Source organism: Lytechinus pictus, unplaced genomic scaffold (assembly GCF_037042905.1).
Source record: "Lytechinus pictus isolate F3 Inbred unplaced genomic scaffold, Lp3.0 scaffold_20, whole genome shotgun sequence".
Lineage (NCBI taxonomy): Eukaryota > Metazoa > Echinodermata > Echinoidea > Temnopleuroida > Toxopneustidae > Lytechinus > Lytechinus pictus.
The window spans coordinates 10788834-10806013 of record NW_026974141.1 but is presented as its reverse complement, the minus strand read 5'-3'; the positions used below and the strand labels follow the sequence as shown (position 1 = coordinate 10806013).

The following is a 17180-nucleotide window of genomic DNA, read 5'->3' as shown; positions in this document are numbered from 1 at the left end:
TAAACTTTAAACAATAGTTGTTTAATAGAGAAACAGGCTTAAATAACATGCTTGAAATTCTAAGCAGCGTTCTTACAGTTTACTTCTACTGCAACTTCTGCTACGCCATAAATAAATTCATGTAATCCGGTTTAGTATAAGAATTTACGTTTCTTTAATTTCAATTTAATTTAAGTTTAAGTTTCAACAAGAATGTTGAAGGTTTGAAGCAATAGATCATAAAAATATGACATTGTTTTGCTTTGAATTGAACAAAATATGGGCCCGTCTTAATACAAAGAGTTGTGATGATCCGACCAACCACAACTATGGAAAGCCAGCAACGTCAACATTTAAAATGCATATTTGTTCAAAATATTTTCTAGATATAATGTGTATTCATACATTCATCGTTTTCTTGAAAATTCAAAATTAAGTGGACTTCTCTTTGCTTACAAAGGACAGTGTGCAAATATCCTGTACAAAAAAATATATGACATTATTGGATTTGAGATTGATCGAATCAATCGTAACTCTTTGTAAGACGGAGCCCTGAACTTCTTCTACTACTACTACTATTAATCCCCGTACCACTATACCTCTAGTATTATTATAACTACTACTTGTGACTAATTAAACGAGGGCTGGATGAAGATGTGTGCCCCTTCTTATCTTTAGCTGATGAATTTAAAGAGACACCGTTTCACTTGTCTGATTTCGAGCTTTTGATATTGTTTGTACCGCTTCAGTGTTGCTCTTTCTGTTACCCTTGCAGAAGACCCTTCTTAGACCTTTCTGAAACCAGCGGTATTGAAAAGAATAAATGAAGGGATTTATCCACATGTTTCCAAAACCAAGAAATACTGAAATCTTATAGAGCAAGCTGTTCAAATCTACACCTCCACCACAGCAGCTGAAGATGAAGAATAAGATCATATTCGTAGACCAACATAAAATGAAAAACGCCGAAACAATTAGCAGTGTCTTTATGGTGTTGATTCTCGCTCTGCTTCGATAATCGGCGATGCGCGGTTGCTGGTTTGCGGCTTTTGAATTGGCTTTTATCCCGCTTCGCGTGGAATGATTGAATGCGCGCATTCCATCGTTTCGAAGCCGAATGAAGATCGCTGTGTACACGACGACCATCGCAAAAACAGGCAATATGAATTCCAGAGATATGGCGGCTGGTTGAAAGATGTTCTTGAAAGCAGGGTTGGAGAAGAATGATAGTATGCAGTCGTTACCATCAAAGGATGCAAAATACCCCGACGAGAGCTGAAAAAGAAACCCTATTGCCCAAGGGAACAATGCGATGAATTTGAGGAGCTTATAGTTAGTATGTTGTCTGAAACGGATAGGGTAAAATACGGCACAAAAACGTTCCAGTGTCATCAAGACCAGATTGAGAGAACTAGCTACGATAAGCGACCAGAACGGGTACCTACTATACCAGTAACGGCAGATAAACGTAGCCAGACCTGGTCGATCTTTTGGCAGTGATGGCAGTGGTAGAACATAGGTAGCGATTAGGATAACCGACGTACATAGATCGATCAGGGATTGGTTGGCGATGAAGAGATTTGTGACACTCTGGAGATCATCGACTCTGGCAATAACAAGGAGCACGAGCCCATTGCCAATGATTCCAAATACGCCAAATAAGACATACACAATTGTGGTTGAGAGGTAGCTGAGCGGCCTGAGCCCTTCAGGCGTTGAAACTGTACTAGAAACGCTTAAGTTATTCATACTTTAAGGACTCACCAGACACGTTTATAGATTACCTGATGATATTCACGTTAGAAAATTAGTTGATTATTTTTCCAGAAAAAAAGGTGCCGACAGGAGTAAACAACTAAATTCCAAGATAGTTTTATATTACTCCTTCGTATCGAATCGGGCATTAATAAAAGAGGGTAAAATATATTGATGTATTCATCTCAGCAATGTCACATCATTATTCTTTCCACTTCCACATGTTTAGATTGATCCTTTTTAATTGATTAAACCACATGAAATTAAATAATACAATTGTCCTCTTAATTAAAAATTGTTCAGCGTGACTGCGTCGTTACGTCGAAGTAAAATTTACCTTGTACGGAAAGCACTTTATATAGCCCCATCGAAAGTAGGAGACAGAAATTAGGTATAGTGTGTGTGTGTATGTGTGTGTGTGTGTGAGAGAGAGAGAGAGAGAGAGAGAAAGAGAGGGTGGGAGGGGAGGATTAACGATTCTACACAGTGTATAGCAGTACATCCGCCAGCTATCATTACCAGGTGGGTGTTTCATGTAGATGTTCGTAAGTTAAGAGCGACTTTGAGAACGACTGGTGATCCTTTCTAGTGGTGAATGGTATACATCAAAATGTTCATTGACGATGGTTTAGCGCAAAAGAAAGGATCACCGATCGTTCTTAAAGTCGCTCTTAACTTACGAACAGCTATATGAAGAGGGCCCCTGAACTGTCATGGTGAAAACGAAAGCGTTTGTATGAATGTCAATAAAAGTGAGCTTCATTCATGTGGACTTGCAATGAAATTTGTATGAAAAGTAGAGTCATCAGGCCTACTTCAATGATGAGCTGATAGATGAGTCAATACATATTCGTTTAAGATTGGCATGTCCAAATTACATTTCATCAATATCTGCCCTTATGCACTTTCTGTTCGATCTTTGTGTATTTGTTTATTCCACTGAACTGACGTCTGCCATTCATCTCTGTGTTTCATTTAAAAAGGGAGTTTTCGTAAACGTGATGGGGACTACAACATAGAAATTTTATTGTCGAAAGCCCTCATGACCATACGGCCTTTGTATTATCGGTGAATGAAAAGAACAGTGTCGTCCTGGACACTGGACAAGCTACTTATTTTTCGTCAGCTCCGAATCATAGCACGATCTGTTGTCTCGGTTCCCAGATTTTCGACAAAGGCTGCTTTGTCATAAGGGCTTAGTTTCGACAATAGGTTCTTACATTGAAGTATTGCCCCGCATGTTATGGGCCAAATTTGTATTGTTTTAACATGAAGAAAGGGGAAAAAGGAAGAAGGGGGGGGGGGGGAATTAATACATTATTCAACGTAAGAACTTAACATAATATAGAGGTTTTCTAATAAGTGCTAAAAGAAGGCTCGTATCTCTTCGTTCAGTGGACCATATCTCATAAGATTTGGACGAGTTGTATAAAATAAATGCTAGTTTGCGATTATGAATTTACACAATATGGTTCATTAATTTTTTGTATCATTCTGATTTGAGTCCCATTGGCATTTTATAATAGGTAAAAAGATTGATGAATTCAATGACTATACAATGACACATGATAATGCCTCACATAATCTATCATAAGTTAAAACTAGTAAAGATTTAGGAGTGATTGTCGACACAAAGCTTAGTTTTGACCAGCGCTTTCAGTCAAAGATAATTAAAGCCAATAGGCTAATGAATCTAATTAGGAGAACATTTTTTTATCTTCACAAGGAAAACTTCTTACTCCTATACAAAGCATTGGTTAGACCTCATTTGGAGTATGCTCATGCAGTACGGAGTCCATACTTAAAGAAACATATTCAAGCACTAGAAAATGTACAAAGAAGGGCCACTAAGTTGGTACCTGAAGTCAAGAACCTTCCATATGAACAAAGATTGATTCAACTAAAACTTCCTACATTAGCATATCGCCGTGCGCGAGGAGATATGATCGAAACATAGTTATTTCACAGGGTATGACCAAGAGGCATATAGTGCCAGATTTGGGTCAGGTGCATGGGCCTACTGGAGGTCATGATAAAAAATTGTACATTCCGAGGTCAGTAACTGAGAAACGTAAGAATTATTTTTACACAAGAATGAGGAAACATTGGAATAGCCTAAGTAATGAATTAGTAAATGCACCCAGTGTCCACAGCTTCGAGAATGGACTGGATAAGTATTGGAGATGTGAACCTGTGAAGTACAAGTTTGACGCTGACCCACCAGGACATGATCCGGCCAACCTAAAGAGGAGACAGAATTTGGAGCTGAATATAGTCTTAGACTACATTCAGAAGCATCCATAGGTATCCATAGGTAGGTAGGTAAAATAGATGCTAGTTTGTGTTTATGAATTTACACAATATGGCTCGTTAATTTTTGCATAATTCTCATTTGGAGTCCCATTATCATTTTTTGTGGGACACGCTGTAGAAACTATAAATTTATGCAAAAATTTAGAACAATAATGATGATGATGATAATAATAGTAATAATGATAATAATGATAATGACAATAATAATAATAATGATAATAATAATAATTGTGATATGATTAAACAACAGCGCTTAATGCAATATTTCTAAGCGCTCCATATACACGGAGTAATACTCCGACTTTAGCTCGGCTATACCTTGATCAGGCGTTCGAGCATTCAACAAAATTCCTTCCTACCGGCTACCTATTTACTGCACCTGGGTGGAGAGTGGCAGATGTTGAAAAAGGCCTTGCCGGAGGAGGCAAGTAGCGGATGTTACTTGAACCACGACCTTGTCATACTTGTGGTTCAAAGTCCGGAGACTTATTCACTGACTGAGCCACAAAACCTCCACATTAGATCAAATCCATATTGTGCGAGTGTTCCATATGCGTGGCATTATTCAACTTGGCTCATTATTTTGTTCCCACTTTTTCTTCCTTGTTTGTACAGATTTTCTCGATATTTCCCCACGATTATATTTTTCATTTATTTGTTTATTTTTATTTATTTTCAGTTTTATTTAATCAGGGTGGCCTCATCATTTAACAAACTGCTGTCCTTGAGGACCCTGAAATAAAAATCAATATGTACAATATTTACAAAGAATGAATACAAATGAAATTGGCATACACTAAAACAACAGATATATAAGAAACATTTATCGATGTACTACTACTATTGCAACGTCAGCATAATTTGATATCTGGTTTACTTCATTATGATACGGCTTTTAAAAAGATTAACGAAGTTTTTGAACCTTTTTTAACACAAATGTTAAACGTTTGAAGCAATACATATTAGAAATTTAACATTTTTTTTGTCAAACAAAACCTGATCACTTTATAATAGTAAAACGGTTTGTTTAAATCGTTTGAACTCTAAACTGCTATTACAACTACTGCAGTAACACTATTACTTCTATTACCAATATTACTACAGTTACTACTAGTCTTACCACTGCAAGTGTTGTTATAACTACTACTTCATGTACTCGTGACAAGGTGAAGGAGGGCTGAATAAAGATGAATGCCCCTTTATCAATTTAAATAGAAACCGTTTCACTTGTCTGATTCCGAGCCTTGGAAATTGTTTGTACCGCTTCAGTTTTGCTCTTTCTGTTACCTTTGCAGAAGACCTTTCTTAGACCTTTCTGAAACCAGCGGTATTGAAAAGAATAAATGAAGGGATTTATCCACATGTTTCCAAAACCAAGAATCACGGAAATCTTATAGAGCAAGCTGTTCAAGTCCACGCCCGCTCCACAGCAATTGAAGATGAAGAGTAAGACCATATTCGTAGACCAACATACAATAAAGAATACCGAAACCATAAGTAGGGTCTTTATGATATTTCTTCTTGCTCTGCTCCGGTAATCGGCGATGCGCGGTTGTTGGCTTGCGATTTTTGAATTGGGCTTCTTCTCGCCTCGCGTAGAATGATTGAATGCGCGCATGCTATCGTTGCGAAGCCGAATGAAGATCCCTGTGTACACGACAACCATAACAACGACAGGCAATATGAATTCCAGAGTAACGGCTACAGGTTGAAAGACGTTCTTGAAAGCAGGATGAGAAAAGAATGATTGTATGCAGTCGTTACCATCAAAGAAGGTAAAATACCCCGACGAGAGCTGGAATAAAAACCCTATAGCCCATGGGAGGAATGCGATGAACTTGAGGAGCTTATAGTTGGTATGTTGTCTGAAACGGATGGGGTAAAATACGGCACAAAAACGTTCCAGTGTCATCAAGACCAGGTTCAGAGAACTAGCTACGATAAGTGACCAGAACGGGTACCTACTATACCAGTAACGGCAGATAAACGTAGCCAGACCTGGTCGATCTTTTGGCAGTGATGGTAGTGGTAGAACATAGTTAGCGATTAGGATTACCGACGTACACAGATCGATCAGGGATTGGTTGGCGATGAAGAGATTTGTGATACTCTGGAGATCACCGACTCTGGCAATAACAAGGAGTACGAGCCCATTGCCAATGATTCCAAATACGCCAAACAGGACATACACAATTGTGGTTGAGAGGTAGCTGAGCCCTTCAGACGTCGAAACTGTACTTGGAACGCTGGAGTTATTCATACTTGAAAGATGTACTAGACACGGTTATATCAATCTCCTGATAATAATAATTCACGTTAGAAAATGAGTTGTTTATTTTTACAAGAAAAGAAATGTCAGGGGTAAATAACGGAATTACAAGATGGCTTTATATATGTTACTCCTTTCTATCGCTTCCATGGCATCCGGCATAGCTAGTTATAGAGGAATGTCACATCATCACTTTTCCACTTCCACATGTTTAGAGTGATACTGCATACTTAACTGAGCAACAGATAGACATTCGATGCATTAATCAGGTGTTCATCTTCTTAATTGATAAATGGTCAGCGTGAATGCGTCGTTACGTCGAAGTATACGTCGAAGTAAAATTTACGTTCTACGGAAAGCACTTTATATAGCCTCATCAAAAATGGGAGACAAAAATTAAGTACAGTGAGAGAGAGAGGGGGGGGGGTGGATGTAACAATTCTAGACTGTGTATAGCCGTCCATCCGCTAGCTATCACAAACAGATTTGTCATGGTGAGTATGCAAGCTGTCGTATGAAAGGCAATTATAGTAAACTTCATTTGCATGGACTTGCAGTGAAAGGTTTATGAAAGCAGAGTCAGCTTTGACTAACTGATATATTACCGCCCTTTCACACGTTAAACAAAATCGTCATGTGAATGATGATTCCAGTGAAAAATAAGGCTAATGACGAATATCTAGCACGTGTGAAACCAAACTAGAACATGATTAGCAACAGGAACACTAATTACAGTCACGATTATTATAGCAATCATTAAAATGGTGATACAAAATTATGTGTGAAAAGGCCCCTAGGCATTACCTATATTATTGATATTCCTTTAAAAGCCGCCCATGATAATGGTTAATCTTTCTATATATTGGCATGTCCAAGGGACTTTTCACACGTGAATCCTGAATCATCATTGTAATGATCATTGCTATTGTAATCGTGACTGTGATTAGCGTTCGAGATTCTAATCATAATAATAATAATAATAATAGACAGTTCTTGTATAGCGCATAACACATTAAAAATAACGTCTCTATGCGCTTCCAAAGGACTTGGATATTATTACCCTGGCTTTTTTTAGCCCCGCAGCCTTTTACAGCGCTGGGGCGTTTCAAGGAATAAATTCCTGCCAGGTACCCATTCACCTCACCTGGGTTGAGTGCAGCACAATGTGGATAAATTTCTTGCTGAAGGAAACTACGCAATGGCTGGGATTTGAACACACGACCCTCTGTTTCAAAGTCCGGAGACTAATCCACTGGGCCACAACGCCCCACATCATGTTCTAGTATGGTGTCACACGTGCTAAATTAGCCTTATTTTTCACTGGAATCATCATTCAAATTACGATATTTTTACCATGTGAAAGGGCAGTATATTAAATTATCAATATTTGCTACCACTCCCTGTTTCATGTTTGTGTATTTTTTTATTCCGCTGATTGACGCAGGCAAAATTCGCATTTCATTTAACAAAAGGAAATAGTAGCAACACAAATTCCAAATGACCGTTGGAAAAAACCCGGACTGATGCTTTAATCAGTTTATTGATAATTAAATTGGGTCTCAAACGATATAAACTACCATACAGAAATTTACCACGGTGAATTTGATTCGGCAATACTCGTTTTGATCAGCCGCAACGCTGTAACAAAATGTAGGCTGACGTTCAGTAGCAGTGCCCTGGCGATTTTTATTATTAGTATTATTATTGTTGTTGTTATTGTTGTTGGTATTATCATTATTATTATTATAAATAAGTATATGTAAACCAGTGCTTAGATTCAGTCTTTATTATCATTATCATTTAATGAGATTTAGCTTTGATTTGTTGCCCTTTGGATTGATAACTCTGTTAGTGTTCGGAATCAAGCCAAGGCGTTTAAATACAACAAACTTTCCTTTCTATGATTTTCCAAGTTGACAAAAAGATTGTGCTACTTAAGTATACTTAAAGTATTAATTGTTTATAAGTACAATAATAGAATGACTCGTTTTCAACTGCAAATTTTGTTTGAAAGGTGTGTGCTGCTTATGATTTTTTTTCCTGGCGATGAACTATTAATTGCTTTAGATGATCGTAGACACGTGACTTTGGTGGTCATCTCTCCTGTTCTTGCAGAATACTTTTCTAAGACCTTTCTGAAACCAACGATATTGGAATGAGTAGATAAATGGATTGATCCACATATTTCCAAAGCTCATAAATACAGATATCTGGTACAGCAGGCTATTACGCTCGATCCCTACCTCACAACAAACCAAAGCAAAAGCAAAACCGTTATTCAAAGACCAGCATATCAGGAAAAGGAACGAGGCGTTTAACAATGTTTTAATGGTGTTATTTGTTGCTCGACTTCGATAATCTCCAACCTTCTCAATTCTGGAAATGGGCCTGGAGATTATTTCTTTATGATTACTGCGTCCAGAAACCTCACCACTAAGAAATCTACGCATCTGATGCGTAAACAACGACCTTTACCAATACTGGAAATGCAAACTCTAAAAAAAAAAAAGCTCCAGCCGCAAAGGTTCTCATGAAGATGGTTCCCATAATGACAAGTATAGCACAAACCGATTGTCTTCGACGAAAGAATATAACAGGACAAAAGAATGGAAAAGGAAACCAATGGCCCATGGGAGTACTTAAGCATCGAGTGTTAGTATGGCTGCGATATCTGTTGGAAAGGAAAATGGCGCAAAAACGTTCCAGTGCCATCAGGACTAGATTCAATGAACTGACAACTATGAGGGACCAAAAGAAGTACTTGGTGCACCAGATGCGGCAGAGGAACTCAGAGAGGATTTGTTGATCCGATGGTACAGACTAGTGAGGGAAAACGAAGCTTGCGATAAGAACGATCGAGGATGAGAAGTCGATTAAGGATAGGTTGGCGATGAAAAGATTGGTGACACCACGAATATTTTCGACTGGGGCGATGACCCTGAGAACGAGTGCTTTGCCGGCGACACCGAAGATACCGAAAACAGAATAGACAATTAAAGAAGATAGATAGATGGCTTGATCCTGAAGACGTCGCAGGCTGTGTGCCGTTTTCCATTGGGCTTATTATAATCACTCGGGTCGCGTTCGCGTTCGAAATCACTCGAGTCGCGTTCGAAATCACTCGGGTTTTGGATTTTTGGCGATTTTTTTTATTTGGATGCGATTTTTTTTCTAACGGAGTCTTCAATGGGACAAACACGCTGGGAAAATAAAATGAAATTGAAATTCTAGTTTCGTTCTAAGCCGGCAAGTGCCTCAAATTAAATGCACTTAAAATCGTTTAATTAGAACAAGTACAAGTACGATTTTTAATTTAAAATCGATTTCCAAAATCAATTTTAAAATCGATCTAAGATCAATTTTAGATCAGTTTTAGTATTAGTTTTAAAAGCCCATTCACATTTTTACTGATGCTGACGAAAAGTTAGTTTGGTTGTCAGAGCATTATTTGTCCTGCATCTAAATAACTATGTCCGATCGAGGGACCGTTTTAATTTCGGAAAGGTAGAAGAGACAGAGAGAGAAAGACTGATCCCCGTTCAGCTCAACGTATACGTTTGGCATGCGAGCACAAAGACGATAAATTAAGCACATCACCTAATGCAATGTTTCGAGAATTTAGGTAGGGAATTTTTTAGGTCTCCAGTTACTTAAAACATGATATGGCCATTTTATTTATAAAATAAGACAAATTTTATGAGAAATGGACAATAATTAAGAGCAGAATTTTAAAACGCCTTTCGGAAAGATCGTCCTCAAAGCTCATTACGTATTAGACAGCTGGCAGCCGTCTGTTTCGAGTGTTTTAAAATTTTTATTTCTCCTTGTACACAGACGGCTCGCTATGGTGCAACCATCATTACGGGGTTAACAATGCAAAATCCCCCGGACGGCGCTCATCGATTTTTGTCTTTATTTCATAAAAATATATGAAAAGAACTGTATCAAATAAAGATTATCATTTCGTTTTGTCCTAAAATGTACCAAAAAAGGGAAAATAAACTTAAAAGGGGAAACAACAGTAAGTAATTGCTTCGGCTGTCGCGCAACTTCACTTCCCCGTTTTATTGGAACTTAATGCATAAACATATGGCCATTGAGTCCCTGTACAGATCGAGCTAGAACTTCGGTCTCTGTATTGGTGAGTGGAGCTAACGGAATTCAGCGGAACAACGAACATTACAGACACCGAAGCTTTTGGTCTAATTACGTATATATGCATTAAACCACAGATGGCTGGCTATGCATACCGCTGGACGAGCTGCGGACTGACTGGCACTGTAATGTGGGATCTAACTCGGCTCGACTCATGTTACCTTGCTCCATGCTACCGATGCACGCCGTGTCCGACCGTGGCCGGGTAAGGCCATTGCATGCAGGCATGCATGTCCGCACATGGGAATGACGATGTAATATCGATGTTGCAGATATGGCAAGTTCCGACTCGGATTCCTCGTATAAGAACAGTAGAAGTCTGGATGTATTCTAGGATAGTTGAGCCACATGGCTGATTTGCTTGTTTGTTATGTTAAGCAGTAGGCGAGTGCATTTAATTTGAGGCACTTGCCGATTTAAAACGAAACTAGAATTTCAATTTCATTTTATTTTCCCAGCGTGTCTGTCCCATTGAAGACACCGTTAGAAAAAAAATCGCATCCAAATAAAAAAAAAAAATCGCCAAAAATAAAAAACCCGAGTGATTTCGAACGCGACCCGAGTGATTATAATAAGCCTTCCATTGTGTAGTAAGCCTGAAAATAATGCCAACAGCAGATACTTAAAGAGTTAAGAATGCATATGTTTTGAAGGATTCCTTTATCTGTTTCTGCAGAAGTCCTTTTAAAGCATTCCAGTGAACCTTGCTCTTCATTGTGGCAACAATCACATGCCAGGTATCTTTTATACTTTTTATAGTATTTCGTCTTTTACATGTACACTTTTTACATTTATGCACATGTAAACAGTCTCCTTCGGTCCCTTGCAATTATGATCAGAGAGTGTAAACCTACAGATGCCGTGATAGAAGCAAGCCAAGCGAGGCTAAAAGTGTTTCACCATTCATGCGAATATAACGACGAAAACATAAGCAAAACAATCAACGGACACGGTTTTCAATAAAAGACTTTAATAACAAAATAAGCCTTTTATTAAAATTAGCGAAACTTTATGCCATAACTTTCTTATTTTACATCTAATTTTAATCAATGTTTCAGTGTTATGCTTGTTTAATCTTTCCCTGTTGATTCAAATCAACATTTTTTCTGGAATGGACTTGACCTTTAAAGCCTTCTAATTAATAAAAGGCTTTACTAAAAATCTCTTTAAAAGGCTTTTAACAAAATCCTTAAACTCTAAGCCTTTGATTTTAATAAATAGGCTTTGATTTGAACAAAGGTCTTTTATTTAAGCCTCTTGTTAAACCGTTCTATTGAAGCCTTTTATAAAAGATTTTCATTGAAAGTCTTTTAAGGTTAAGTCTATCCCCCCAAAAAATGTTGTTTTGAATCCAATATAGAGAAATTGAACAAGCATAACAATGAAAATGTCTTTAAAATGATGTAAAATAAGAAAGTTATGACATTTTAAAGTTTGGCTTATTTTTTTTTCTTTCAAAAAACAGTATAATGTTATTCTTATGCACTACTCAGGGCCATACAATGAGAGTCAATGATGTCCCTCGTGCACTATTTATTGATTTTTTTATTGTTTGAATTATATATATATTTCAATTTTTACAGATTCGACTAAAAGGACCAACATGACTGAACCATAAAATGTTGAAATAATTGTAATATCACATGTTCAGTGGGAATAAATCCTTGCTTGACATGACAATGAGGAGAAAATTTGAATTTTTCATATTTCATATGATAAAATACAATAGAAAGCGGGTAACGTAATCAGTCCCCTAATTTGCATACCGACCATAATGTGGATAACTCTTTTGTGAAATGAAGCAAAACTTAAAAATGTCATAACATTCTTTACCCGATTTTGATTTTTAAAATTCAGTGTTAACGTGGTTGAATTTTTCTTTCTTTATAAATCCAAATAAACTTTTTGTTGGGGTGGACTTGTCTTTTAATAAACCTTTTATCAATGCTTTTTTGATAAAAGGCTTTTAATAAACATTTGATTGGTGAAGCAATAGCTATATATATATATATCAATAACAACACACACATATATATATATATATATATATATATATATATATATATATATATATATATATATATATTAATAACAACTGAGGGTGTTTCACAAAGATTTAAGTATGCTGACGCGTGCATGATATTAAACGCGCTTATTGACCAATACGCAGTAGTGCGCCTCCTCTTGGCATGATCTGACCAATGCAGTAATGCCTTTTATAATGCACGCGACTCGGCCTTTAAGTGCGACTCTAAGTCATACTTAAATCTTTGTGAAACACCCCCAGTTATTATTAATATATAGATATATATATACATATAGTGTGAAAGAAATGGATGAAGAGAACAATGGTAGGCGTAGCTTAAATCAAGATTTCCCAGAGCTATCTACCCTTTGGAAAAATTGGTGATGCCGAAAAATGTCTCTGCCGGGAATCGAACCCGGGCCCCCAGCTTTGAACGCCGGCGCCTTAACCACTAGACCACAGAGACGGGTTTAGTGGCTAGGGCGACCCCGATCCGATTGACCGTCAGATAGACAGATTTTCGACACTATACCAATTATAATTTCCTTTGTCGGGTGAAGGTGGGTTTTGAACAATGACAAGCATATATATATGTTGTTATTAATAAATATATAGCTATTGTTCGAAATCATTGTACGAATACCCATGTTCAAATTTGTGACTATGCTATCATCCTTCTTAGAATAAAAGTAAGTTTAATATCTAGTCGTATTGACGTCATAGCAGTCGTACGATTGGCTACGATTTGAACCTTATTTGGCCTTTACTCCAAAATAAAGGCTTACAATCTTACAAAATGGTTATATTAGTATTCTTTTAATTAATTTTAAACTCAAATAAAATGACATGTTCCATTCACATTTTCAGAAAATGAGCAAAATGCAAATTGTTCCAAAATCAGATCGCAAACAGTCGTAAGGTGAGCAGTGGCCTTTAGTCATACCTAAATCTTTGTGAAACACCCCCTGGTTTATTAAAATTCCGTAGAAATAAAATCACCATGGCAACGCGTCTTTAGATGCGTCTTTTTCAGTGCGCTTCTTCTTCAGCGCATTGATTTCTTTGAAAGGTGAGCTTCACAAGCTGTATGCCCATGAACAGACGTGTTTTTCACTAATGTTTCTGAAACGGATTTTGAATTCTCTTTTTTTTTGTCACATCATTGGCACTGACGAAGAATGTGACTACCTTTCATTTTTTAGAGCAACGCTTCCTTCAAAATCTACAATTTTATTTCTGCGCCATTTTACTAAACCAATCGTGATCATTTTATTCCCTATAATGCAGCAGGCTTTTGTATACGATCAAGGAGAGGCAATTTCAAGAGTGTTTCACGAAAAGCTTTTAGGCATCTGCATTTCATCGGTAATAGATAAGCCGGGAGAAGGCCGAATGACTTAGCACATTTTACATGTATTTTATTATTTGAAACAAGTGCTTCATACATCAATTCATGTCAATAAATTATGTAATAATATTTTTTTTAAAATCACGTATGAACAAAACATTTGGCAATTAAGGCAAGATGCTAATCGAGGATAGCCCCAAATAATGTCATTATCATAGTTTAAACAATTGTTTATAAAACTAAATCACAATATTGTACATCAAATACAATACTAATTCTACGTATTACTGATACAGACAATTTTAATTTTTAGTGAAAGTATCTACACTATTTCAAGGCAAAAATATCTTCATTTTTCACAAAAATCTTTATACAGAAATTATTTGTTTTCATGCAGTATATACCAGACCAAGTTAACCATTATCTTCCAGTAGCATTAGTTTTAACGATTTGCTAAATATCTTGTGACTGGGGGTATTTCAAATATTACTTGGCAGATTATTCCATTAAGTAGGACCAAAAAATGAAATTGATTGTTTTCCCAAATTGGTGGATTTTTTTTCACGATTCATATTCCGCTTTTCTCTATTTCTTGTATAGCAAGGATGGTCTATGAATGAAAAATAATCAATAAAACTATGCTGCAATCGATTATTAATTAAATCGTGCATAAATATTCCTATCAAATATTGGTATTGTTTAAAAATATCGAGAATATTTAGATCATAAAATAAAGGAATATAGTGATAAGTATAATGGTTGAACGTCATTATTTTAGCTATTTTTTTAAAGTAATAATATAGGGTTCAGATTTGTTTTACACGTCCCAAACTTCACCATATGTGATATGTGGTAAAATAAATGAGTTGTATAACATAACTACGATTCTGTTTGTTACATATACTTTGTTTTCGTAACATTGATTTCAAATTGTTGGCATTGCACCACGCTTTTATATTCTTTAAATTGACACTAATTTCTGATAAATCAATATGTCGTTCATCGCAATTGAAAGTAAATAATAAATTCGTGTAATCCGTAAAAAGCCAGACATTGAAATAATTTGATGAGTTTATCAGATCGTTTATACAACAACGACAAACTTGGACCTAAAATTGATCCTTGTGGAATACTGCATGAAAAATCGACCTGTATTTGGAATTTACACCATTATAATAATTTTTTTTTCATGTTTCCTAAATAATCATTAAACCACTCTACTTGCCACGAATGCCATAGTGTTCTAGTTTCTTATAGAGAATAAAATGTTTAATCGTATAAAAAACTTAAGCAAAATCTATGAATATTCCTACTGTCATCTTTCCTTCAACAGTATATCTTGTAATTTGATTAATCAGAGTTATCAGAGAAAGTGTCGTAATGTATCAATTTATAAAACCATATTGGTGTTTATAGAATATTTCATTCTTTTCTATGAAACGTGCATTAACTAGTTTTTTTTTTTTTCTTCAAATAATTTGCTAATCGCGGGTAAAACCGATATTGGTCTATAACTTCCAGGTAAGTCTTTATCTCCATTTTTGAAAACTGGTATAACCTCTACGACTTTTAATTTATCTGGAAAATGCCTATGGTAAATGAAAATTTGAATAGATGAGAAAGAGGTTTGCACATACAATCCATAGCATATATCAACAGTCGAACTGATATGCCATCATAACCACTTGCTTTAGATTGATCAAGTGTTTATAACATTTCTTTAACTTCTGAACTTGTTATTTGCAGGAAGAAAAATGTTTGACTAATGTATGGACCCATGAACTCTCGGTAATCACATATTCGAGCCACTATTTTTGTTCATTGATATAACCCCAAATTTTATTTGAATCTTTTCTTTTCCTGCTTGAAACTTATGTTCATAATGCAAAGAAAACTTGTGGTAATATCAATGAACTTTCATCTTCATATACTTTTCAAATTTGCGATTCAAAGATCTCACATTCACATGCAAAATTGAGCCTGCATGACTGAGAAGAGGCTTTTGTCGAGGAAAAAGTTTCACTTCACCCCGGTTGAGTGCAGCACAATGTGGATAATTTTTTTTAAGGAAAACATGCCTTTGCTAGGAATCGAACCCACTTTTCTCAGAATGAAAGACGAGAGCCGTAACCACTAGATCACGACGCCCTCACAAATAAGCACATCGGGCACCGTGAAAATTGACATGGATTTGGACCACAATGTCCATATGCTGGATTTATATCATCTGGATTCTTTAGGATTTTTGATATTGTTTCGAAGGATCTCAAGTGAATGTATTGCAGTGTAAAACATCTTGCACAAAACAAAACTTTTGGTTTTCTGTATTTGAAAGTAAAATTAAAAACATGTGTATGAAATATAAAAACAAAGAGATCAAAATAATTATTTGGCAGATATTTAAAAATATAGGTTAAATAAAATGCAAACGAATCACTCATTTAATCAAATTATAAACTCTATCAAATGATATCCCACAGTTGTGGCTATTTTACTCTTAAGTGGGTAAAAATAATATATTTGGGGGCCATTTTGGACTTTTGCAAATTGGAAAACTTTCTATCTGGATTTGTGAGGACTTTTATCATGGTCTTCTGTGGACCTCAAAGAAATTCACTGCAGTAGAATATAATTCTATTGCAATTTCTTCCCAGTTAAAAGTTAAAATGACTGGACTATAGGATTAAATCTAGGTTTAAAATATTATAGGAAAATGAAACACATAAAACAAGATAGATTGTGCAAAAACAGAACAATCAAAGAAACATATAAACTAAAGTTTGAGAAAAATTGAATGAATTATAAGAAAGTTATATGATCATTTGAAGTTTAGATCTTTATTGTTATGTAGATCCTCCTATTGGCAATACAACAAAGATGTGTGATGTCACATTTGAACAGTCCATTACTGTTCTATACATTTCACTTAAAATGCCTCTTTTATCACATCTATCAGAAGATCATGTATTCTTTCTATATGGCATGTAATACATATTTTCAAAGAATACACTAAGGATACAGAGTTTGTATCACCCCAAGAAAGAGCAAAAATATATATTTTGTTGGTATTTTATAGTACTAGTCCATCAAAGGGAAAGTTGTTCACATGTGACATCACAACTATTTGTCGCACTGCCAATAAGAGGATGTCCATAGCATTAGTGATCGCAATATTCAAATTGTCATAACTTTCTCATTATTTGCCCGATTTTTCTCAAATTTGCTTTGATATTATTCTTTGATTTTTCTGTTTCTACAAAAGCTAACTTGTTCAAAAGGTTCCATTCCCCTTTAATCATGACCAATGCAAGTATTACTAGTTTTTATTTCTATTA

At 35.9% G+C, this 17180-nt stretch overlaps 1 protein-coding gene across 1 annotated transcript; it reads right to left on the bottom strand.

The window, feature by feature from the left end:
- Positions 1–296: 296 nt before the first annotated feature.
- Positions 297–2044, bottom strand: LOC129282842 (galanin receptor 2a-like). The gene has a single exon (XM_054918700.2). The coding sequence runs from the start codon at positions 1726–1728 to the stop codon at positions 667–669; it is 1062 nt and encodes a 353-aa protein (XP_054774675.2). The 5' UTR covers positions 1729–2044; the 3' UTR covers positions 297–666.
- Positions 2045–17180: the final 15136 nt, after the last annotated feature.

Coding starts and splice junctions, on each gene's coding strand:
- LOC129282842 (XM_054918700.2), bottom strand. CDS start 1,728: ATGAATAACTTAAGCGTTTCTAGTACAGTTTCAACGCCTGAAGGGCTC.